Source organism: Temnothorax americanus, unplaced genomic scaffold, assembly GCF_048541705.1.
Source record: "Temnothorax americanus isolate GAGA-0224 unplaced genomic scaffold, ASM4854170v1 Scaffold24, whole genome shotgun sequence".
NCBI classification, from domain to species: domain Eukaryota; kingdom Metazoa; phylum Arthropoda; class Insecta; order Hymenoptera; family Formicidae; genus Temnothorax; species Temnothorax americanus.
Genome location: NW_027509381.1, coordinates 1,025,552 through 1,051,517, shown reverse-complemented (window position 1 = coordinate 1,051,517; position 25,966 = coordinate 1,025,552). Strand labels below are relative to the sequence as shown.

Genomic DNA, 25,966 nt, shown 5'->3' with positions numbered 1-25,966 from the left:
AATAAATGAATAGCAACTTTTTTTTAACTGTGGAGCAATAACGATGTTTTTATCGATGAATTTGTAATGAATATCTGTGCAATGACGTAATACTTATTCATTACCTGAACAGAATTCATTTCCTGTTAGAAACAGAAAAAGGAAATTATCTCTGTAATTCCAAGCGGTCCAGTCTTGCTATTTATCTCTGAATTACCTTGAAACATGATAACATTTTATATGCCAAGTATAAATAGATTTAGGAAAAATGCACATATACCGCCACAGAAAAGATATATTCTTTTTGAAGTAAACAGATTACAGTTTCTCTCGAGAAGCGCACAAAGTATTATCCAACACTGTAGGTACAGAAAGAAGCGAAAGAAAAATTAAAGTGCTTTCAAGGTCATACAATTTATGCAGTTATTACTGCAGTGTAAAGGTGCTTCTTCGATCTGCGAGCATTAATAAAATCAGATATAACGAAACTATACTATAGAATATCTCAGAGTAGTAGTATGAAGGCCATTACCACTGAGAATACTTTCTATTTCACAATCGCGAAATTTTCCAGAATCTATAATCACAATTATTCGAGCAGCTAACATAGCAATTTGCAAATAAACATTATTATTAAAAAATAAAAAAAAAGATAATTTTCAGCAATCTGCACGCGTAAATAATATTAAGCAATTGCGCACACATTATAAAAATAATTCCGCGGCAATATACACTGGGCAACAAAATTATCGCAACAAAAATTTTCGTCAAAAATTTGCCCAACTTCAAATAAGCACAATTCCGCGAAAAATGGTCATATCTGAAAGCTTTTTTTTCATTTTAAAGGGTGAAGTCTGTACTTTAAGGAACCATTGTTTGATTTTGAATTTAGCCTCCCCCCCCTCCCGCCGAAACAAAAATATATAAAAATAAAACTTTACTTTTTCAAATTTAGATAAATCTGATCTATCCAGAGCCTGGCTTCGTGGAGATAGATCCCGATCAACTATGGGGAATTATAATAAAAGTAATCAAGAATACGTTAGACCGTAAGTTACCAATAGCATCATCTTTTGCGGAGTGTAAATTTAATAAACTCTTTCTTAATCATTTCTTAATAGTAATAAACAAAATATCATGTGCACATATCTGTCCTGCGATATCTATTTCTCCTTTTAATAGGATGTAACGAACGAAAACAGGTGTATGTACATACATAAAAATTTAGAATGTATCAATTGTTTTTTGAGAGATGCACGGATCTTCTCGAACTCCACGATTCATAATCTGGAATGGATGAACGCAGAAAAGTTTGGTTTCACGCATTTTCAGTAGACACATGAAGCTTCAATTTGAGCCGCGATTGATCTAATAATATCCATTAATTATAAATTGGGAAACTTATAAAAAGCAGCATCTTAAATTTTTTCTGCCCACTAATTAATTCACGAATAAGATTATCGACTGATAAATTTTCATTCGTCGAGTAAGATCAGCGTTGGCTGAGTTGAATCTTTGGCTACCCGTCGAAAGTGTGGCAAACCTCATTTCTGTATTTCGATCTGTTATCTAGATATGTTCACCGTAAACCGAGATGACGCCAATCGGATGCATCAAAAGTAAGAAATAATAAATGCTTGTTATTCATATATAATTATGATTTAATTAAATTTCTATTTTCAGATTTTTTTATCCTCACTCAAGTCGCATATCTCTTTTGATCAAACAAAAATCTTGTATACTTCACATATCGATATGACCTACTAACAGAGTGTTTTTTCTTTTTTTTTCTTAAGTAAGAATTCATGTATCTTTCTGAGGGTATCTCTTATTCCAAATATTTAGCTATGTCATATTTGGTTTATCATCCTTGTTCACAAAGAGAAATGTAAAAAATAGGTATGAAAAAGAAATAGAGATAGCCTTAGAGCTTCGAATACCACCGTACCCGATCGACTGATATATCCTTTATATATTTAGTTTGTTTTCTATGTTATATATATCTCGGAACTTATTTTTTGTTCATAGCGTTAATTACCTAAATTAATACTTTATTTATGATTGCAGATGGCGGGATCGACCCGAAGAATATTGCTTGCGTTGGAATTTCATCGCAACGCGCTAGTTTTATTACTTGGAACATAAAAAATGGAAAATACTATCACAAGTAAGAATACCACAAAAAACACAATAACGGAGTTTTCGATGAAAATATTTCGGTTTGAACAAAATTTCACGGTTAAGATTACGATTGTTGTTTCAGGTTTATAACATGGAAGGATCAACGTGCAGCTACCTTAGTCGAAGAATGGAACCGATCAATAACGATGAAAGGTTTAAGAATGGGCGCGAGTATCTTATACACATTTACAAAAAAAAAACGATTTCTGGCTGGCAGCGTGCTGAAATTTATGAACATGCAGGTTGAAATGCTTTACCAGTAAATACTTTGTCTGGATTGTTCTTGATCTCCGCGATCATGTTAAATTGTCGTATTTTATCAAATTTAGACAATAGCATAATTTTGCAACAAAATTTTTAAATTTTTTTCAAGCATTTTTGAATAATTATTGCTAGTTTGGGATCTTAATTTACTTCGCTTTGATTCATTATAGGTTACTTTAAAATTAGTGTGGGCTCTTCAGAATATAGCGAATCTCCGAGAAGCTGCGTACAATGAAGAGGTGGCGTTCGGAGGTGTGGATTGCTGGCTCTTATATAAATTAACAGGTATAACAATATTTTACGTTTCGCTTTTAGATTTAATGTAGTACCCTAAAATTCTCACACACACACACTCGCACGCATGCACGCACGCACGCACGCACGCACGCACGCACGCACGCACGCACGCACGCACGCACGCACGCACGCACGCACGCACGCACGCACGCACGCACGCACGCACGCACGCACGCACGCACGCACGCACGCACGCGCACACACACACACACACACACACAATCTATCTCTGATAAAAGTTGTAACTAATATTTCTTTTAAACTGAGAAAGAAAAGTTGTTAATTTGACTAAATATTTTCAACTAATTATTATTTTTTCAATTAAAATATTTATGTATTTAAATTAAATACGACATGTTTTAAATTTTGCATGACGTAATTTGACTCAAATACTTAAATATTTCAATTACAAAAAATAATAATCAGTTGAAAATATTTAGTCAACTTAACAACTTTTTTTTCTCAGTGTGTAAAGATTTAAACTTCATATGTAACATTATATTTTCTTAAAATAAAAATAACAATAATAATGTTATTCCGTTATCGCTTATATTACAGCTGATTAACACTTGGTTTATTACAGGAAGGCATATAATGGATGTTTCAAGTGCTTCAGCTACTGGAATTTTCGACCCATTCACAATGGAATGGGCCGACTGGGCGTTAAGCATTTTAAAACTGCCACGAAGTATTTTTCCAGAAGTGGTTGATACAGCAGGAAATTTCGGAGTTACGCCCGAAAACATATTCGGAGCTGAAATTCCAATTTGTTGCTCCGTAAGTAATCCAAATCTTTGTTTAATTTAATGATCAATACATACAACGATTGTTTATCAAAGTTAATTTTGAGTATACACTATATACTCATGAGTCAATTTCAAAAGTTAATAAGTTCTTTAATCCTAATAATATCTTGGTAAAATTAGATGGCCGACCAAGCAGCATCTTTATTTGGTTCAGGATGTTTTAAGCCCGGCGATCTCAAGATTACTATGGGAACTGGCACTTTCGTGAATGTTAACACAGGACAACAACCTCACGCATCCGTTGCTGGTAGTCCTCCAAATTTATATTACAAGAACAATGTATTTACTATAGTTTTAAATATATAATAAAACAAATTGAAAAATTATTTATAGGACTTTATCCAGTCGTCGGATGGCGAATCGGCAAAGAATTAATATATATTGCAGAAGGATCTTCAAGCGACACCGGTATATTAATAGAATGGACTAAATCAATAGGTAATTTATTAATTCTTCGTGATTATTATAAAATCTATAAAATGTAATTTATATGAATGCTTATTCCATATAACGTACATATCTATAACTTTTTAAAACTAAAAATAATATTTTTTTTTTAGGAGAAACCCTATACATGATTATTATTGATTATTAGTATTGATTTTTAACTATGATTGTTACAGGACTTATAGACAATATTTCGGAAACATCCGATGCAGCAAACTCAGTCAATGACACCGATGGAGTATATTTCGTTCCGGCATTCAGCGGATTGCAAGTATGTTTTGTTACAGTAAAAATTACATTTTTTGTATCAAATCATATATAAAAATATTATAAAATTATTTCTTTAACACAAGGAGGTAAACGTTTTTGTAATCAAATTAAGAAAATTATTCTAAAACTTTTTTTAGCTTTATTATGTCTATAAAAATAAAAGATACAAGAAACTATATGTACTCTATTTTTTAATAATAAAATATATGCAAAATATAGAAATTATTTCCACTTTTCTTTAAACTAAGCATTCAAGAAATATTTTTTGTATTTACGATATATGATTCAGAAAAAAAGAACATCGAAGCATGTGGGTACTCGAAGAGAATTAAAATAAAAATTGATAACGCATCCGAAAATTTATGTCTCACTATACTACGCGTCGCTTATTGTTTCAGGCACCTATAAATGATTATACAGCCGCAACTGGTTTCTTTGGATTGAAGCCCACCACAAGGAAAGAGCATATTATTCGATCTTTATTGGAAAGTCTTGTTTTTAGGATACAGCTACTTCACGAATGTTTATGCAAAGAAACTTCTTTCACGTATCAAAGAATAAAGTAATAAGAATTATACAATGATATTATAATATGCTTAAAAATCCATATTTCATGATCTACGCACAGTTAATAATTAAAAAGTAGTTATTTGTGCAACAAGTGCTGGAAGATGAAAATTCACGGGTGCGGAGTTGACGCGAGTGCGGTCACCGCACCCGACAATTTTTATCTTCACGCACGGCTTGCATACCCTATTTTATGTTGCAAGTGCGTGGAAAGTGGTCTATCGCGCACGCGTCGCGTGCGTAATGAACCACTTTCCATGCACGTGTGACATAAAATTTATTATAATATTATAAAAGAGAGAAAGGAATGCCATGCTTTTGGTTCTACTATCAATTTCTGATTTCTGCTATTTTTTACGCAAAATAATCATATTTGTACATACATATATAACATTGTATTGGTTCATATTAATATATCGTTATTTTTTAGGATTGACGGTGGAGTTTCCAAAAATGATTTTGTTATGCAATCGTTAGCTGATTCGATGGGGTTGGAAGTAGAACGTCCGGTGTCTGTCGAGATGTCCATCTTAGGTGTAGCTTTCTTGGCTGGTTTACAATGTGGTACAAAAAACTCTCATTTATTACAGTTTGTTTATATTTTACATTTTATAATTTAAAAACTATTAGAAATCTAATTTTTTCATATACAGAATATTCCAGAATCAGTGAACATGGAATGAATGTTCACGGCGCGCGCTGCTTCTGATTAATACATAACTTAAAGCATTCACTCTCTCCATTAGTTTCTAATTATTTTATTCAAAAACTACTACAAAAACTAGATTTTTCTGCGCAATTTTTCTAAAGATAAGAATTTATTATTATTTTTTTTTTTATTATCTTTAATGCACTATTTAATTTCAGGATTATGGAAGAATAGAGAAGAATTGTTAGAACTTCGTCAAACCGACAGGATATTCAAGCCAAACGAAGAATCGCGATTATCTTATCAATATGCGCTGACCCAATGGAAACGCGCTGTGGAGCGTTTTAAAAATTGGTACTAATAATTACTTCACAATAAGAACAATTTTTTAACAGTTACATGTTAATTAGAAATTTTTTATAATATGAAAAAGTATATATATATATATATATATACCAAAAAATAAATGTTTGTTCCGCTAATAATGTTTTTAATATTATTAATTTTTAATCTTATTGACTTTGTTATTTGACCTCGCGTTCGTTGTTTTTGTTTTGTCAGATCACTTGATAAGGACCCGAATCCTGGGTTGAAGCGTCGTGAAGTATACGTATATTTTTGCCAATTGCTGTCGATGGAATCCGTACAAAATTACCTTTTTAAAAAAAGGTAAAAAAAGGCGCCAAGTACACGTATAGTAGTGTATATGTTGTTACCTAAAAAAAAAAAGAAAGTGGTAGTATTATACCTCGAAAAAACCTAAGTAACAAGTGGTAGATCTTTATATCTCGAAAAATCTCGAAAAAATCTAAGCAGTAGTATTTTTATTTCCGAAAAATTATAACCCAAGTGATACACGTCACAAAATTATGTTACCTTATCAAAAAGAAGAGTCGCGCTTCAAGTGATCTATTACAATTACAAAAAAGAAATGATATCTCTTTAAGTTAGAGCGCCAATTACAGAGAGAACATGTATATTGCCTCAAAAAATAATTGTTGCACTACATTGAAAAATCTTTACATTGTGTCAATTAGAAAAGAATGTATAATAACAATTTTAAAAGATTAAAAAATTTTATTTAAATTTAACAAGGGAATACAAGATATTTAAATACAAAGTTATTTACATGTGTATTTTTTAATGGCCACAAAGAATTACAGAAGTAACAGTACAAAATAAAAATATTTTATTAAAATACATAAATTTTTCTTGTAAAAAAACTTGGCGCTGCTAGACCTCGAAATTTTAAATAAATAAATAAACTTATTCTATACTTAATTATAAGCCGCATTATCCGCCGTCCGCGTAGTCACGCACACCCATATCACTCACTCCCACATCCACGCTGATAATCATTTAATATTACTCCCATTGTATTCTTCTCTGAATTATTTTTATTTATTGTTGTTTTTATTTATTTAAAAGGTCTAGCAGCGCCAAGTTTTTTTACAAGAAAAATTTATGTATTTTAATAAAATATTTTTATTTTGTACTGTTACTTCTGTAATTCTTTGTGGCCATTAAAAAATACACATGTAAATAACTTTGTATTTAAATATCTTGTATTCCCTTGTTAAATTTAAATAAAATTTTTTAATCTTTTAAAATTGTTATTATACATTCTTTTCTAATTGACACAATGTAAAGATTTTTCAATGTAGTGCAACAATTATTTTTTGAGGCAATATACATGTTCTCTCTGTAATTGGCGCTCTAACTTAAAGAGATATCATTTCTTTTTTGTAATTGTAATAGATCACTTGAAGCGCGACTCTTCTTTTTGATAAGGTAACATAATTTTGTGACGTGTATCACTTGGGTTATAATTTTTCGGAAATAAAAATACTACTGCTTAGATTTTTTCGAGATTTTTCGAGATATAAAGATCTACCACTTGTTACTTAGGTTTTTTCGAGGTATAATACTACCACTTTCTTTTTTTTTTAGGTAACAACATATACACTACTATACGTGTACTTGGCGCCTTTTTTTACCTTTTTTTTAAAAAGGTAATTTTGTACGGATATCACGCCTTTTTGTAGTGTTACGCAACTTAATCTTATAAACAATATATCTTAAAATTTCATAAACCGTATATAATACAAGGTATGAAGCTAAAAGTGTTACGGACTATTATTTCTAAAGAAAACAACAATTTAATATTTTGCTCAGTTTTTTAAAAATAATAATCTGTAACCCTTTTAATTGTACACCTTGTATATATTTTTCAATTTCAACATAAAACATAATCGCAATAAAGCATGATTAATGTTAATAAGTCGTTAACTGTAAAATTCTTTATTTATTTTTATTTGCGTGTCTTACTGAATGTTGTTCGCAACTGTATATGTACCGATATCTTCAGGTATCGATATTTTTGATAATTATTTTTACGTCAGACATAATTTTAATTCATCCAATTTTTATTATGTCTAAACATAATTTTTGTCCAATTTTTATTATGTCTAGACATAATTTTAATTCAGCGATTTTTATTATGTCATGACATAATTTTAATTCTGCCGCTAGGGAAATTTTAAGTCGATTTTTATGAATCAAGCTTGAATTCAATGTTTAGGTGTCCCAGGTTGCTGATGACGAGGTCCACATAGCGCGCTCTATAGTTTTCGGTGTCCAGGTGTATTAATACCTTGAACTTGATGGCCACGTGTTCCAAGTTGCCGATGACGAGGTCCACATAGTGCGCTTCGTAGTTTTCGGTGTCTACATGTATTAATACCTCGAATTCGATATCTACGTGTCCTACATTGGGTGTGTTCAGCCGATACTTTGCTAGCCTAGCAATCGTGAGCAGTCGCTCGTTTTCGCTCGTTTCCTCTTTTTTGACTTACTGGATTAAAAAGAGAAGAAACGAGCAAAAACGAGCAACTGCTCACGATTGCTAGGCTAGCGGAGTATCGGCTGAACGCACCCATTCAGATTTAAAATTATTAATACACCTAGACACCAAAAACTATGAAGCGCATTATGTGGACTTCGTCATCAGCAACCTGGGACACCTAGACATCAATTTCAAGGTATTAATACACGTAGACACCGAAAACTACGGAGCGCAATATGTGGACCTTGTCATCGGCAACCTGGGACACCTAAACATTGAATTCAACATATTATTACACCTGGACACCGAAAACTACGAAGCGCACTATGTGGACCTCGTCATCGGCAACCTGGGACACGTAGACATCAAATTCAACGTACGATTACACCTGGACACCGGAAACTATGAAGCGCACTATCTGGATCCCGTCATCGGCAACCTGGGATACGTGGACATCGAATTCAAGGTATTAATACACGTAGACACCGAAAACTACGGAGCGCACTATGTGGATCTTGTCATCGGCAACCTGGGACACCTAGACATCGAATTCAACGTACAATTACACCTGGACACCGAAAACTATGAAGCGCATTATCTGGACCTCGTCATCGGCAACCTGGGACACGTGGACATCGAATTCAAGGTATTAATACACGTACACACCGAAAACTACGGAGCGCACTATGTGGACCTCGTCATCGGCAACCTGGGACACCTAGACATCGAATTCAACGTATGATTACACCTGGACACCGAAAACTACGAAGCGCACTGTGTGGACCTCGTCATCGGCAACCTGGGACACGTGGACATCGAATTCAACGTATTATTACACCTGGACACCGAAAACTACGAAACGCACTGTGTGGACTTCGTCATCAGCAACCTGGGACACGTGGACATCGAATTCAAGGTATTAATACACGTAGACACCGAAAACTACGGAGCGCACTATGTGGGCCTTGTCATCGGCAACCTGGGACACCTAGACATCGCATTCAACGTACGATTACACCTGGACACCAAAAACTATGAAGCGCATTATCTGGATTCCGTCATCGGCAACCTGGGACACGTGGACATCGAATTCAACGTATTATTACACCTGGACACCGAAAACTACGAAGCGCACTGTGTGGACCTCGTCATCGGCAACCTGGGACACGTGGACATCGAATTCAAGGTATTAATACACGTAGACACCGAAAACTACGGAGCGCACTATGTGGACCTCGTCATCGGCAACCTAAGACACGTGGACATCGAATTCAAGGTATTAATACACGTACACACCGAAAACTACGGAGCGCACTATGTGGACCTCGTCATCGGCAACCTGGGACACCTAGACATCAAATTCAACGTACGATTACACCTGGACACCGAAAACTACGAAGCGCACTGTGTGGACCTCGTCATCGGCAACCTGGGACACGTGGACATCGAATTCAACGTATTATTACACCTGGACACCGAAAACTACGAAGCGCACTGTGTGGACCTCGTCATCGGCAACCTGGGACACGTGGACATCGAATTCAACGTACGATTACACCTGGACACCGAAAACTACGAAGCGCACTGTGTGGACCTCGTCATCGGCAACCTGGGACACGTGGACATCGAATTCAACGTATTATTACACCTGGACACCGAAAACTACGAAGCGCACTGTGTGGACCTCGTCATCGGCAACCTGGGACACGTGGACATCGAATTCAACGTATTATTACACCTGGACACCGAAAACTACGAAGCGCACTGTGTGGACCTCGTCATCGGCAACCTGGGACACGTGGACATCGAATTCAAGGTATTAATACACGTACACACCGAAAACTACGGAGCGCACTATGTGGACCTTGTCATCGGCAACCTGGGACACCTAGACATCGAATTCAACGTACGATTACACCTGGACACCGAAAACTACGAAGCGCACTGTGTGGACCTCGTCATCTGCAACCTGGGACACGTGGACATCGAATTCAACGTATTATTACACCTGGACACCGAAAACTACGAAGCGCACTGTGTGGACCTCGTCATCGGCAACCTGGGACACGTGGACATCGAATTCAAGGTATTAATACACGTACACACCGAAAACTACGGAGCGCACTATGTGGACCTTGTCATCGGCAACCTGAGACACCTAGACATCGAATTCAACGTACGATTACACCTGGACACCGAAAACTACGAAGCGCACTGTGTGGACCTCGTCATCTGCAACCTGGGACACGTGGACATCGAATTCAACGTATTATTACACCTGGACACCGAAAACTACGAAGCGCACTGTGTGGACCTCGTCATCGGCAACCTGGGACACGTGGACATCGAATTCAAGGTATTAATACACGTAGACACCGAAAACTACGGAGCGCACTATGTGGACCTCGTCATCGGCAACCTGGGACACGTGGACATCGAATTCAAGATATTAATACACGTAGACACCAAAAACTACGGAGCGCACTATGTGGACCTCGTCATCGGCAACCTGGGACACGTAGACATCGAATTCAACGTATTATTACACCTGGACACCGAAAACTATAAAGCGCACTATCTGGACCTTGTCATCGGCAACCTAGGATACATAGACATCAAATTCAAGCTTGATTCATAAGAATCGACTTAAAAATTCCCTAGCGGCACTTTCTGCCAAGCATAGAGAACCTACTTTTCCGTTGACGCAATATTTATTATATATATATATACCTAATTTTTACTTAAATAGAAATCTTCCTCCTGACCGATAAGTTTATCGACCTAATTTTGAAATACGCGCGCGATATCGAAACTGGCGATACCTGCGCCGCCAGCGGCGAAAAAGTGAAAGTGACGTTCTCTGTTTGTTACATGTATGTTATAATGAATGCGAGCGGTTGACGTAGAAGAAAGTATCTTAAAAATAAATTTTCACATTTGGACTTTGCGTCGCAATATCTCCGCTCGTAAGGCACGTAGCGGAATATTATGAGAGAAACCCCCCCCTAATTGGACCCCAAGCTATCGATCAAGCCTACTTAGAACTTGATCCGTTCACTCGTTATCGAGATCTCAACATCTCGGGTACTCGCAACCCGTCGCGTCGCGTAAAAGAGTCACGGTCGGTCTCGCTCCGCGTGTACTTGGCGCGAGACACTACCGTGTCTCTTGATATATTATTTTTTGTATATATATGTAGGTCCGGAAATATGTTCCGGGACTTTTATTTTTGATATCGGTATATTCCGGGACAGTTTTTTGAATCTGATTACATATATAGCGTTATATTCCAGGACTGTACATTTCAAAAAACGTAAACAGTCCCGGAACATACCTCTGGACCTACATATATATATATATATATATATATATATATATATATATATATATAGGAAAGTCTCCTATTATGAGATACCACATTTATTTTGCGTGATTGCCGAAAGTTTATGTGCAGAATTGGAAACTGTAGTAGGGGAGTGCACACACGCACGATCGAATAATGAATTTTTCATTAAATAGGTTTTACTTTAAGGGCAATAAGTGAATGATGAAACCAACAGATAGAACCTATTAGTTTAGCAGAAACCTCGCTATCGCATATTAGGAGCCTATCTCATAATAGAGGCGGACTTTCCTCTATACATAATGTATATACATATACATTTGCTTTTCTCTTTTTCTTCCTCGGCACTACAGTGCTCAATGTGGGCCTTAATCTCCCTGAAGTTCTCGTAACAATGTACGTTACAAAACAAGTTTTGTTTTCTGGGAGTAGCTGTTGTCAGCTCAACTTTCACTGCTCAATTCCCAACCTGAAGGACCGGTTTCCTCTTTAAATATAGAGTAAAGAGATTCACATAACAAGATACCTTCCAAGAGTGTGGCAATCAAACAAAAACTGACGATTATTGGTCGGATTTATATAAACTCAGACCTTTTCAGCTCATTAAACCACATTTCTTTGCGCTACGATCGTCACACATATACATTTGTATCATTCAATTAGTTGATCAGCTGATCGGCCGATTAGTATTAGAGATTAAAACAATTATATAAAAGAACACAATAAAAAACAGTTTTTTTTACTGCAAAAAGTAAAAATTCCATTATTAATATTATTTTTTCTGTATTATATATCATATCATATCGTACAGTTGTATAGAATTTCAACGTAATTCTCAATTAAGATAAAAGCCATAATCATCCAGTTTCAGATGATATCTACGATAAAATACAAACATATCGTGTTTATTTGCGTAATGCAATTTCATTCACTATGTTTAAGCTAAAAGTACGTCCTCAGATAAGATCCTTTCCTTTGTGAAACACAACATAATACTTAATTATTTAAATTAATTAAACAGAAATACATTATACAAATATATGTATAACTTATTTTTATACAAACAACGATCAAATTATATTTTCTAGATAATAAAGTAAAGAATATACAATCAATCTTTTTGCACGTAGCCAATTTATATTGCTTTTCGTTATTATGTTATTCAACTTATATTTGTACAGCGCGTGCACATACAATCAATAGAATTTTTATGCGTACAGCTGAAAAAGTAATATTAAAGTTCTACATTTGTACTTCACTTAATTAACAAGGATAAAACATGTACAACAGAAATAGCATAGATATTTTCAGAAATAATATTATAAAATGTCAAGACTGAGATGATCCTAGAATCTAATTATTTTTACTGCTGGTTAAACATGTTTTTCAATAGCGGAAAAGTCAAGCAAGCTACAGTTAATAAGTAAAGTGTTGTAAAATATACACTAGGGGCGTGAAACACGTGTAATAAGTAAAAGCGACCTACGCAGGCTGGCGGTGATGTATCCCTCTAACACGCGAGATCGTGCTTATCAGCAATATTAGTTGCTCATCTCAGCTGTAGGGTTCAATAAAAATAACACACGGGACTAGTATCCCGTCCAGGTCACAATTTAGTCCTTACAGACAAGTCAGACAAGTGTAACGCGTTCTCTTTCCGCACTGTATGAAAATTCGGTCAGTCTCGCAATTAAGCAGCGACTGTCAGTGCCTATTTCGGATAACTAAGATCTATTGTTTATACGAAGATTTATTGTTTCAACGAAGAAATCGCGTTCAACTGCATTAAAATTTAAAAAAACATAACGTAAGCTTATTTATATAAAATATTAATCGTAACATTATTTAATATAAATATATACTTGTTAATCAAATAGATTAGTCCATCTAGGTTGACAGTGAATGGTTCAAGATGATGTCGGGTGTGAAAAATTTGAAGCAAGCGGTTATGCCTATTACATGGCTCAATTGTATATGTTGCATGGGTATATTTGAAATACCCATAAATCGTCCACGATATTATCTAAGTGCTTTCTACGTCATCTCAATGTTGACGGGATATTTCGTTGTGGTTTACAAAATAATTGACATTTTCCAAAAAATTCTCATTCGAGAATTTATGATATTTTATTTTGTCATAGCATTTAACATCTTAGCTGCCGTCTTGGCCATAATTTTATTCTGGTGGAAAACAGAGGTACGTAATAACATTTTGCGTAGAATTAGTGCAGAATTGCTAAACAAAAGTTGTAGAAAGATTACATTAATGAATTGCAAAAACATTAATATTTATCTAATTTTAACTTCTAGAGGCCGGGGGTGGTTGAAATATTGACTACCTGTCAGGTTGGGAACTTAGAATGAGTAATCCGTTGAAATTATATATAAATTTTGGGTCAAATGAAAAGTCGATTTGAACCAAAATTTTTTCGGCCTCTAAAAGTTAAAATATATATATAAAGTATGTATACACAGAGAATTTTTTCTTTTTCTCTACAAAATTGTTAACTATATATTTACATAGGTATATATTTTTCTCTTTGACATCATGACGTGTCTTCGAATAAATATTATTAATCAAATTTACTAATCTATTAATACATTTTGATACTTGAAGAATATAAATAACATAATTAAGAGGAATAGTATAGCGGACAACACTTTAGAAGCATTGGGCATAAAATCGGAATATCAGAAAATCTTTCGCAATATTCTTTGTCTTACGGCTCTCTGGGTAGTAAACGCAATAACATTAATAATCATACATGTAGCATGGCTGTATCGCGACTGTAATGATTACTGGGCTCTCCTTTATTGCACCATATGCATATGTTTTCCGATTGTTATAAATTCTGTAGTGGATCTCACCCTCGCTTCGTTTATCAGGCAAGTAATACTTTTGTTAAAAAAGTAAAAACAATAACAATATCTCGTGAAAAGCTTGACCAAAGAACTGGAATATTTACGATTTCTTTGATTTCTAAAATATTTGTCAATTATAATATCACTTTAAATTATTTGTAATAGACAAGTAAACATATAACATGTCTCTGTTTATGCATTTGAGTACTGATTAAGATTGAAATGCCGCAGATGTGTTCAAGCAAAATTTCAAAAGACAAATACTCTAATCAACAATATAGTGCTTTGTGCAAATGAATCAAATGCCTTCAAGATTCATAATCGGCACGATAATACGTCTATTGCATTTGTCATGGCCAACTATAAAAACAATAAAAAGAAAATAATGCATCTCATTCAAACGCTAAGGTAAGATCAATAGTATATTGTATATAATTCTTGCTTTTATTATAAAATTTTCATTAATATGATATAACAACCAAACATTAGAAAGATTCTATTATTATAATTAATATATAATCATGTATTTAAAAGATTTTAATATTACTTTAATAATCACTACTAATTAATATTTTTCTATCGAAGACATTTGCATTTGGAAATTACGAGAATAGGACGGAAAATTAATCATGCTTATTGTCTGCAACTTCCGCTCGAATTGGCAGTCCACTTTACGATAGTAACATCGACTACTTACTGTGTATATGGTGCATTTTCTGGCCATTTAAGCGTGACAGTCAACAAGGAACAGATTATTGCCATGGCACTATCGGCATGCATTTATTCATTTAAAATTATGTTAATAAATTGGCTTTGTACGAATGTATCAACCGAGGTATAAAACATTATTTTCTGGTAATAAAAATAATAGAGGAAAGTTCCCTATTATGAGATAGACTCCTAATATGCGACAGCGAGGTTTTTGCTAAACTAATAGATCCTATCTGTTGGTTCCACCGTGAACTTATTGCCTTTGAGGTAAAACCTATTTAGTGAAAAATCCATTGTTTGATCGTGCGTGTAGTCGTTGCAGAGAAAGAAATTGTGAAATTGGATGTTGTCAAGTATCATGGATATGAGTCTTTAAACCTTTCGTTTATTATATAATTAATAAATATTTGGCAATAAGTTCTGCATGCAGCGATAGAGTAAGGTTGTATTAATAGGAAAATACGGGATATGTTGAGTTGCTCAATTGTAGAGATTAGATTTGGTGATCGTGAAACCGCAAGGCGTGGTGCTCGTAACATGAGATACTCAGGGTACTCCTGGGTTGCTGGAGTATGCAAGTTATTGTATAGTAATAAAAGAAGAGAAAATACTATATTAACGTTAAGGGAAGGTTTATACGAATTTATAAGACTGTGCTGACCTTGATTTGAGAGGGAAGGGTGGAGGGGGAAGATTAGGTACAATATTTTGAGTATAAGTAGGTTTACGATTGTTGCAAATATGCTTCTCCATTACATTTGTCTTTCAAAAACTTTAAATAAAGTTTTTTAATTGCAATATCATGTATTTTGCACTTTATTAGCGATTTCCCGGGGTCTCTATTAGGAGCACACTTTTGCGATTTTGCCGAAAGCTCAATTTTCATATTTTTCTAATTTTCAGCAAAATTAATATTCAAATTAAATTTTACATTTTAGCATCTTAAAGCTTATTAAATTCCCTTCAAAAAATGACCTACTATATTTTTCAATTCTGCCCATAGACTTCCGGCAATCACACAAAATAGAATGGTATCTCATAATCTGGTACTTTCCTCTATAGATATGCAATTATATGTAATATTTAAAAATAAGTTATTTACAGTTAAACATAACAAGTTTAAATTAGAAATATTACAAAATTTAGTTATTCCTGGTGAAAAAAGTTCTCATATTTTCTGAGAAATTTTCTAAAAAATTTTTATTTTTTAGGTTTATAAAAAATTCTGAAAAAATATGTAGTTTCTCAGAAATATTTTCAGGAATAATTGGATGGAAATTTTCGGCATATTTCAGTATTTTTATGAAAATTTTTGATAAATTGCACGGATTTTCTTTATATTTATATTTAGAGTTTTATACAAAGATGTATTGGCAATAAAAATTTGAAATATTCCATTATTATTTTGTCTAAGCTTTCTGAAAAACATGTTTATTTGTTTAAAAATTTGGAAAATTCTGTGTCTGTTTTTCAGTAGGGATTGTATATAAATTGTATATACTCATGAATGTCTTTTAGTATTTATATGTGTGGATATAACGGTTTCCATTTTTATAAAAGAATATACGACATGCATTGCACATATATCGTGCGATTTAATTCTAATTTTATGTCAACGCATTATGTTTATTTCAGGCATGTAAAACTGGCGAAATTATACAATCTTTTGAAGGGTCTGCTATCGATAATGATATGAGAGAAGAGGTAAATCTATTCATGTATTATTGATAATTATGTCAATCTGCAAAATTAGATCCCTTCCTGCGTAACATACAACATTAATTTTTATTTATATACGACGATTAATTTATTTAAGATATAAATTGCAACTTTGTCTATAAATTCAACGTATTGTTTATGTATATAACATGAATAATGCATATATTTAAGTATGTGTTTGCTTATATAATAAGAAATGCAAATGTATTCGCAGATCCATCAATTTACACAGCAGCTAGTGCTTAATTCATTAAATTTTACCGCTGCTGGTTTTTTTTCAATTAATAATTATCTTACTGGCAAGGTATGTTATTTACTTATTTGTTTAACTTAATTATTTAAGTAAGATTATGTTATTTATTTAGTCTTAATAATAATGTTTTTAATTGTTAGGGGAGAGTGGGGTAACTGCAAATACACGGAATAAACACGAATGATTACTATATTGTAGTATATTAGAGTAATGATATTCTCCCCCACTTCTCGCACCCAGCAATGTAGTTCGCCGATATACACTCAGTGGTACGAATACGAGAAGTGAAAGAATATCACAATTACTCAAATATACTCTACAATAATAGTATTCGTGTTTAGTCCGTATTCACAGTTACTCCACTCTCCCCTATATGTTAAAAAAATTAAAGTGTATAGCTATCCCAGACAGCACCATGTCCAAAATCGAGACATAAGATGTCTTTTCGATGTCTTTTAGCCATCTTTTAGTAAAACGTCTAAAAGATGTCTAAAAGACGCTTATGTCGTTTTTGGATAAATGTACTGTATGGGATATTATTTAATATAATCGCAAGATTTTTTAGAATAAAAATATCAAAGATATCGTATATACATATAGTATATTTTTTTCAGTTCTTTGCCACGGTCACGACGTATGTTGTTATTCTAATACAAATAAATACACCCCATATAACATAAGCTGACATGTAAGATAAAAATTCAAACATATTATAGATAAACAATCTTCTATTAATACTGCTATTTCAAGAAACAGGAGTTTACGCAGAAGTTTAATAAAAGCTCACTTAAATTACTATTCTTTACAAATGTCATGTATTTTATAAAGATTTAAAATTTTCCAAATGTATTAGTGTTTAGACATTAATTTAATTAAAACATTTTTTAACGTTATACAAACTTAATTAGTAAAATTTTGTTAAATTTATTTCTCCAATAATTTTACTCTCTCCTGTAATGCTAAAAGTTTGAATAAATTAAATTGCAATAGTATATATAGATATAGGTAAGCGGTATAATAATATATTAGCGAATAATATGATATTTATTTCCAAGTAATGTAAATTATTAATTATATAGATAAGAAATCAACTTTTTATAAATATAATATAAGTTGGAGAAAATTTGTTTATACACCCAGGTAGCAGACAGTCGTCATAATGACGTGATTTTTACGTCATTTTATGACGTATGTTACGTCATTTATTCCTAGAGTTTAACGTAAAAATGACGTATTTTACACAGTCCTAAGTCACATCCCAAAGACGTCATTTTCTGACGTTTTATTGACGGCAAAAATAGGTCCAATGTACGACATACCGGTTTCTAGAAATGTTTTTTATGAAATTAAAATTTTAAAATGTCTACTTGATAAACGTTTATAAAAATATGTTCTTTTTCTTTATTTAAGAAAAAAAGCTTTTTTAACTGTTTTGTTACATGCCATGTGCATATAACCGCTCCTCTCAAGGCGGTCACCCATCCTAGTACAGTACCGCGTCGGAGTCGCTTGACTTCGATGATCCAGTGGACAGTGACGATCTTCTCACCCTGATGCTTCCTTATTAACTGTACTTGTGTATAACAGGTACATCTTGAAATTGTTCAAAAATCTTATAATGATATCTTCTTGATAGTTCTAACACTGCATGAAGTAGTTATCATAAAACTATAATTACACTAGATCCACTTATACCATAAATTCACCACGTCAATCATAAAGTTACAAAACACTTTATAAATGTAGGAATATACCTGTGAAAAATATTGTGAAAAATATGTCATTTTTACGTTAAACTTTAAGAATAAATGACGTAACATGCGTCATAAAATGACGTAAGAATCACGTCATTATGACGACTGTCTGCTACCTGGGTAGTCAATTAAACGTCTATATAATGTCATTTTACAAAATCTTTTTGACGTATTAAAACATGACGTTAAATATACGTCACTTAATCGACGAATGACGTTACTGACCAATTATGACCAAATATTGACGTCAAAATGACGAGTGCTTGCTACCTGGGCATATATATATTACACATGCATATATACACATCACACACATTATACATACGTTATACATTACACATATATACGTTGTGTTACAATACAGTATAAAAATTACTAATAATTTGTAGAAATATTGATTCTTCTAAGTCCTAACCACTTATATGTATATGCTATTGCTTAATGATTTAACGACATTATAATGAATTGATCTAATCAAATATTATCTCATCATCGTGATGAATGTGCCCTGCATATTACGTGACTTTCAACTTAGGATTCAATAGTTAGCATATGTATAGTGGCAACAGTTGCGATGGTTGAAACTATAGAGAAAGCTCTAAGTCTTCTCTCTTTAGGCCCAGTTTTGCACAAACGTCGGTTAACTTTTAATCTTAGATTAACTCATTTTTCGTCACTTTCTAAGGGGAGCGTTAAAAAGAGACAAAAAATGAGTTAACCTAAGGGGGGCGTTAGAGACAAAAAGTGAGTTAATTTAAGGTTAAAAGTTAACCGATATTTGTGGAACTGGGTCTTATGTCCATTTCTATCAACGCAGGTTAATTTTAATCTTGGTTTAACTTACCTGTCATCTTTTTCTAGTTCTAAAAGTAGAAAAAGATAGAAAATAAGTTAAACCAAGATTAAAGTTAATATTGGTAGAAATGGGGATTTAGTCACTTTTATCCTTGGTTTCGGAATTTTTTCAGATATCCTCTCAATTATTGAAGATTTTGCTTGAGTGTCTTTTATATATTAATTGTGTTTTATACATTAATTGTCAGATTATAATTTGTTTATTTTAATATTTATTGAAAACTATCAGAAATTTTATTTTTTCGTGTACAGGATGATATTCCAAAATCTACGAACATGGACACAATGAACTATTTAACGGGTGAGCAATCATATTATACATTGTCTGGATAATAAAGTAAAGAAATACAATCAATCTTTCCGTATGTAGTAAATTCCGCATGTATTTTACTTTTCGTTATCATATTATTCAGTGTATATTCGTACAGCATATACGTACATACAATCAATAGAATTTTCACGAGTACAGCTCAGAAAGTAATATTAAAGTTCTTGTACTTCACTTAATTTACAATCAAGGACAAAAGATGTCAATCATAGATTTTATCAGAAATAATATTTTAAAGTGTCGAGACAGAGATGATGCTAGATTACAATTATTTATTTAACGCTATTTATTTAACGCGCGTTAAACGTACCTCTCAGTATATTGAGAAAAAGTCAAGTAAGCTATAGTTGAAATAATAATTGGAAATGTTTTACAATATACACTACCGGCGTGAAAAAAACGTGTAATAAGTGAAATTGCACCGACCTGCGCAGGCTGACAGCGATGCATTATACCATCACGCGAGATCGCTTATCAGCTGTCAGTTGCTCGCCAGCTGTAGCACAGGCTGTAGGGTTCATTAAAAATAATACGTAGAACTAATATTCCGTTCAAGTCAAATTTAGTTCTTACAGACACGTGTAACACGTTTTCTTTTCGATAATTTGGTCACACTTGCAATTAAAAAACGACTCTCAGTGCCTATTTCAATTATTTGAGACTTATTCTTTAGATGATTTATCATTTTAACATATAAACCGCATTCATAACTGCATATAAAATAGAAAAAACATATAACGTAAGCTTATTTATAAAATATTAATCATAGTATTATTTAATACAAATACATATTTGTTAATCTTTTAGATTAGTTCATCTAGGTTGACAGTGAATGGTTTAAGATGATGTCGGGTGTGAAAAATTTGAAGCAAGCGGTTATGCCTATTATATGGCTCAATTGTATATTTTGCATGGGTATATTCGAAATACCCATAAATCGTCCACGATATTATCTAAGTGTTTTCTACGTCATTTCAATGTTGACGGGATATTTCATTATGCTTTACAAAGAATTTTACATTTTCCAAGAATTAATTCAAGAACTTATGTTATTTTATTTTGTCGTGGGAGTTAACGTCTTAGTTGCTGTCTTGGCTATAATTTTATTCTGGTGGAAATCAGAGGTACGTAATAACATATCACGTAAAATTAATGCAGAAATAACAAACAAAAGTTATGGAAAAACTACATTAATGAATTATAAAAATAATATTAATATTTAATTTCATTAATTGTTAATTTCAATATATGGATAAAGTATGCATATATGTATACAGAGAATTTATTTTCTTTTTTTACATTTTTCTTGTATACAGAATTATTAACTTTATATTTGCACAGGTATAATTTTTTCTTTGACATCACTTTGAATAATATTCTTTGTCTTAGAATAATAGTCTTTGAATAAATATTAAACAAATTTACTAATCTATTAATATATTTCGATACTTGAAGAATATGAATAACATAATTAAGAGGAATAGTATAGCGGACAACACTTTAGAAGCACTGGGCATAAAATCAGAGTGTCAGAAGACCTTCACCAATATTCTCTGTCTTATGGCTATCTGGATAGCAGGATTGATAACAATATTCATCACATATGGAGTATGGGCATATCGCGATATTGGATACTGGGCTCTCCTTTGTAACGAAATATGCGCGTGTTTTCCGATTGTTATAAACTCTGTAGTGGATCTCACCTTCGTCTCGTTTATCAGGCAAGTAACATTTTTGTTAAAGAAGTAAACAATAATAACAACATCTCGTAAAAAGCTTGACTAAAGGACTAGAATTGTTAAGATTTCTTTGATTTCTAAGATATTTGTCTAAGATATTTTAAAGAGATATTAGAATAACATCTCTTTAAAATATTTATAATGGACAAACATATAACATGTCTCTATAACTTGCGTACTGAGTATTCATTAAGATTGAAATGTGGCAGATGTATTCAAGTAAAATTTCAGAAGACAAATACTCTAATCAACAATATAGTGCAATATAGTGCAAATGAATCAAATGTCTTCAAGATTCATAATCGGCACGATAGTACGTCTATTGCATTTGTCATGGCAAACTATGAAAATAACAAAGACAAGATGCATCTCATTCAAACGCTAAGGTAAGATCAATAATAATTCTTGCTTCTATCATAATATGTTTCCATTAATATGATATAACAATTATAAATATCAAAAAGATCTTATAATTATGATTAATATATAATTGTTTAAATAATAGCTGTTTTTTATCTTACGTATTCTTTTATAATACCTAATATAATATATACAATATACATATAATTATTCTTGTTAAAAGTTAAGCTTATTTTATATTTCTTTCTTTCTCACCCACCCTCTCACTCAAACACCATGATATGTCTCGGATTTTGTAATTCGTTCAAATAACAGTGTGTTTAAAAGATTTTAATATTACTGAAATGTAATTACTAACTAATTGATATTTTTCTATCAAAGACATTTACATTTGGAAATTACAAGAATAGGACGACAAATTAATCATGCTTACTGTCTGCAACTTCTGCTTGAATTGGCAGTCCATTTTACGATAGTGACAACGAATATTTACTGTGTATATTGTGCATTCTTTGGCCAGTTACGCATGATACTTAACAACGAAAGAATTATTGCCATGATAGTGATGGCATGCATTTATTCATTTAAAATTACATTAGTAAATTGGCTTTGTACAAACGTGTCAACGGAGGTATAAAAATTATTTTTTATAATAAAAATAATAAATACAATTATATGCAATATTTAAAATTGAGTTATTTACAGTTAAATATATCAAGTATATGTTAAAAATGTTACATAATATATTTATTGTATATAAATTGTATATACTCAAAATATGTCTTTTAAAATATACTTATAAATATATATATGCATAATAATTTTAATTCTTTATATATGAATACGTGTTGTGCACTGCATTATTTCTAATTTTATATCAAAGTCGCATCATATGTATTTGTTTATTTCAGGCATATAAAACCGGCGAAATTATACAATCTTTTGAAGGGTCTTCTATCGATAATGATATGAGAGAAGAGGTAAATCTATTTAATGTATTATTGATAATTCATCAATCAAATTAGATCTCTTTTTGCATAGCACAAATCTTTATAAATAATATTTATACGGCAATTAATTTATTTAAGATATAAATTGCAAATTGGAAATATAAATACAAATATATCTATAAATTTATATTATGTATTGTTTATGTATATAAAATAAGGAAGAAATTGTATTTGCAGATTCATCAATTTGCACAGCAACTAGTACTTAATCCATTAAATTTTACCGCTGCTGATTTCTTTTCAATTAATAATCGTCTTACTGGCAAGGTATGTTACTTATTATTTGTTTAACTTAAGTATTTAAATGAGATTATGTTATTTACTTATTCTCAATAATAATGTTTTTAATTGTCATATGTTAAAAAAATTGAAATGTATGGCTACATTGTTTAATCGTAAGATTTCTAAGAATGAAAATAACAAGATATCGTATATATAGTGTATTTTTTTCAGTTCCTTGCCACGGTCACGACGTATGTTGTTATTTTGATACAAATGAACACCACATAATGACATGTAAGATGGGAATTCAAATATTTTATATAGATAAACAATTTTCTATTAATCTATAGAATAGATATGTAACGTTTGAACAGTGTGGACAGCAGTATTTGGGCATGCATTATCATGCAACAACAACCAACATATGTGCAAGAAACGGTGCATAAGTGACTGAGAGAAATAAAAAACATTTTTTGAAGGGTATATGTAAGCTTGTGGAACGCTGGAACAAATGCACTGAAAAGCAGAGGATTATGAAAATGACGTACCTAATTATATGTTCTCTACTGTTGTTCTAATAAATTATTGAAATAGAGTGCGGATAATTATTGACTCTCCCTCATATATACTGTATATGTATGCTATCGTTTAACAATGAAATTTATTAATATGACATTATAATGAGTTGATCTAATCAAATATTATCTCATCATCGTGATGAATGTGCTTTCTGAATATTACGCGACTCTCAACTGGGGATTCAATAGTTAGCATATGAAGTTGCAACAGTTGCGATGGTTGATACCATTGAAAGAGCTTTAAGCCCTCTTTCCTCAGTCGCTTTTATCCTTGGTTTCGGAATTCTCAGATATTCTCTCAATTATTAGAAATTTTGCTTGAGTGTCTTTTTGTTGTATACTCGAAGGAGAGGAATAAGTGGGTTGTCTCTGAGTCGTGATTCTTTGTAGAACTTTACTTTTATTCAGAGCGTGCGTGTTACGTGTATGTACAACTGTTACTCGAGAACTGCTACCGCTACCAACCGGCTAGTAACAAATATAGGTGGAGCGCACGGAGAAAACTCTGATTGGCTGTAAGCGTTATTGTGTGTGTGTGTGTATTTGTATATGGCGGTCGGTTCAAAATACAATACTTTTATATATTAATTGTGTGGAGTCTCTACAGCTGTGCGTTTCAATTTATGTTATACGTCTTTACGCCACGACGTATATTTAATAGCTTTTTGTCTTTTTTCACGATAAATGTAAATATTCTTGTGACTATAATATCTGTAACCATCACCGTTCGCAAATACCAGGTATATCTTTCCTTTATAAATGTCAATATTTAAAGCGTATAACTGATAATATGCCTACTAAGAGACGTTAATATTACCTGCCACTTTGAAGTTATCTTTATCTTTATTTATTTAAAAAAGTTAATTTTAATTAAAATTTTCGCTAAAATCTGTTTGCATTTAAGTAGGATAAACTCTTGTATCTCTTCAAAAACAATTTTACTTTTTTAAAACATTGATTTCTAGAAAAATTTTATCTAGAAAAAATGTTAATTGAGAAATTTTGTATTCAATTTATTTTGCGTTAAACAATATAAAAAGTTTCAACTAAATTCTTATTAAAAATTATTGCTTTATTATCAAATGCATCATTGTTATACATGTGTTTCTTGTATATTTTGGCAAGAATTATATTCATGATTTATATATATTTTCTTCCCGATGTTATTATCAGAAAATCCACATGTGTATAAAGAAACTTGGTCTTGTGGATGATACATTAGAAGGACTTGGAACGCCCAAGGAATATCGTAGAATTAAAAAATCGATAATACGGGCGTTAAGTATATACAGTGATTCTCACAGTATCTACTACTGTGTGTGATTCTATTTGGAATATAGAAAAGCACAACACTATAAAAGCCATGATTATTCCTCTCGTTCTGGGGGATCCTTTTCACGTGAACACTCTCAAAGATATAATGTTTGCTTTTATTTTAAGGTTTGTAAAATGTATTATATGGTAGAAACTACTGTTTTATTAAAATTGCTTAATAATAAATGACTATTATTAAAATCTGGCAATATCTAGTTAATTAAAATCTATAAATTTAAATTTTTGAGTTAAAAGTATTATATTATAACAATATTATTTCTAAAAATAAATTAAATTATTTTATAATAACGTTATTAAATGGATTATGCAAAATAAAAAATTCATGATTATTATAATTACGTATAATATATAAAATTGTTAGTAAAAAAAATGGACGAATCACTTGCTTTTTACTCCGTTACATGCATAAAAATATCTCGTTTAAGTATTTCTTAAACAAAAAAATAACATATATCGGTACTAGATTGGATAAAATAAACAAATAAATTGAACAACTGTCGGGGACTGAAGAGTATATAATGGACTGAGATGCAAGTGAGAAAAGTCTTTTATCATTCGCCATGTTCAAAGCAACGAGAATCGCAAGCATGTG

The 25,966-nt window shown here is 32.1% G+C and overlaps 3 protein-coding genes across 13 annotated transcripts in view; all 3 read left to right on the top strand.

Annotated features, from left to right (window-relative positions):
* LOC143898635 (glycerol kinase 5) overlaps window positions 1–16,925 on the top strand; it is a 29,546-nt gene extending 12,621 nt beyond the window's left edge. For 2 of the 8 annotated variants that reach the window (XM_077408225.1, XM_077408224.1), the window contains exons 2-14: window positions 935–1,028; window positions 1,553–1,598; window positions 2,047–2,146; window positions 2,243–2,402; window positions 2,595–2,709; window positions 3,305–3,498; window positions 3,648–3,774; window positions 3,861–3,965; window positions 4,151–4,245; window positions 4,643–4,806; window positions 5,242–5,375; window positions 5,679–5,814; window positions 16,857–16,925. In XM_077408225.1, the coding sequence (XP_077264351.1) occupies window positions 1,574–1,598; window positions 2,047–2,146; window positions 2,243–2,402; window positions 2,595–2,709; window positions 3,305–3,498; window positions 3,648–3,774; window positions 3,861–3,965; window positions 4,151–4,245; window positions 4,643–4,806; window positions 5,242–5,375; window positions 5,679–5,814; window positions 16,857–16,917 (1,416 nt within the window). In that variant the 5' untranslated portion in view covers window positions 935–1,028; window positions 1,553–1,573 and the 3' untranslated portion in view covers window positions 16,918–16,925. Of the gene's footprint in view, window positions 1–934; window positions 1,029–1,195; window positions 1,599–2,046; window positions 2,147–2,242; window positions 2,403–2,594; window positions 2,710–3,304; window positions 3,499–3,647; window positions 3,775–3,860; window positions 3,966–4,150; window positions 4,246–4,642; window positions 4,807–5,241; window positions 5,376–5,678; window positions 5,815–6,021; window positions 6,121–16,856 lie in introns of those variants that run through there. The other 6 variants (XM_077408227.1, XM_077408222.1, XM_077408223.1 and 3 more) reach the window with 6 other exon arrangements.
* Window positions 11,006–16,473, top strand: LOC143898638 (uncharacterized). Its single transcript, XM_077408234.1, has 5 exons — window positions 11,006–13,455; window positions 13,531–13,845; window positions 14,266–14,534; window positions 14,742–14,918; window positions 15,096–16,473. Exons 2-5 carry the CDS (start codon window positions 13,561–13,563, stop codon window positions 15,349–15,351), a joined length of 987 nt encoding a protein of 328 aa, XP_077264360.1. The 5' UTR covers window positions 11,006–13,455; window positions 13,531–13,560; the 3' UTR covers window positions 15,352–16,473.
* Window positions 16,926–19,242: 2,317 nt separating the features above from the next.
* Window positions 19,243–24,448, top strand: LOC143898636 (uncharacterized). Of its 4 annotated transcripts, none has more exons than XM_077408232.1 (9): window positions 19,244–20,103; window positions 20,938–21,254; window positions 21,586–21,851; window positions 22,079–22,255; window positions 22,611–22,860; window positions 23,141–23,209; window positions 23,417–23,506; window positions 23,693–23,755; window positions 23,836–24,446. In XM_077408232.1, exons 2-8 carry the CDS (start codon window positions 20,973–20,975, stop codon window positions 23,747–23,749), a joined length of 1,191 nt encoding a protein of 396 aa, XP_077264358.1. In that variant the 5' UTR covers window positions 19,244–20,103; window positions 20,938–20,972; the 3' UTR covers window positions 23,750–23,755; window positions 23,836–24,446. The 4 variants fall into 4 exon arrangements, with proteins under 4 accessions (XP_077264359.1, XP_077264358.1, XP_077264357.1 ...); XM_077408231.1 differs by having other exon boundaries at window positions 19,244–20,869; XM_077408233.1 differs by having other exon boundaries at window positions 19,243–21,254; window positions 23,817–24,448.
* The last annotated feature ends 1,518 nt before the right edge of the window (window positions 24,449–25,966 follow it).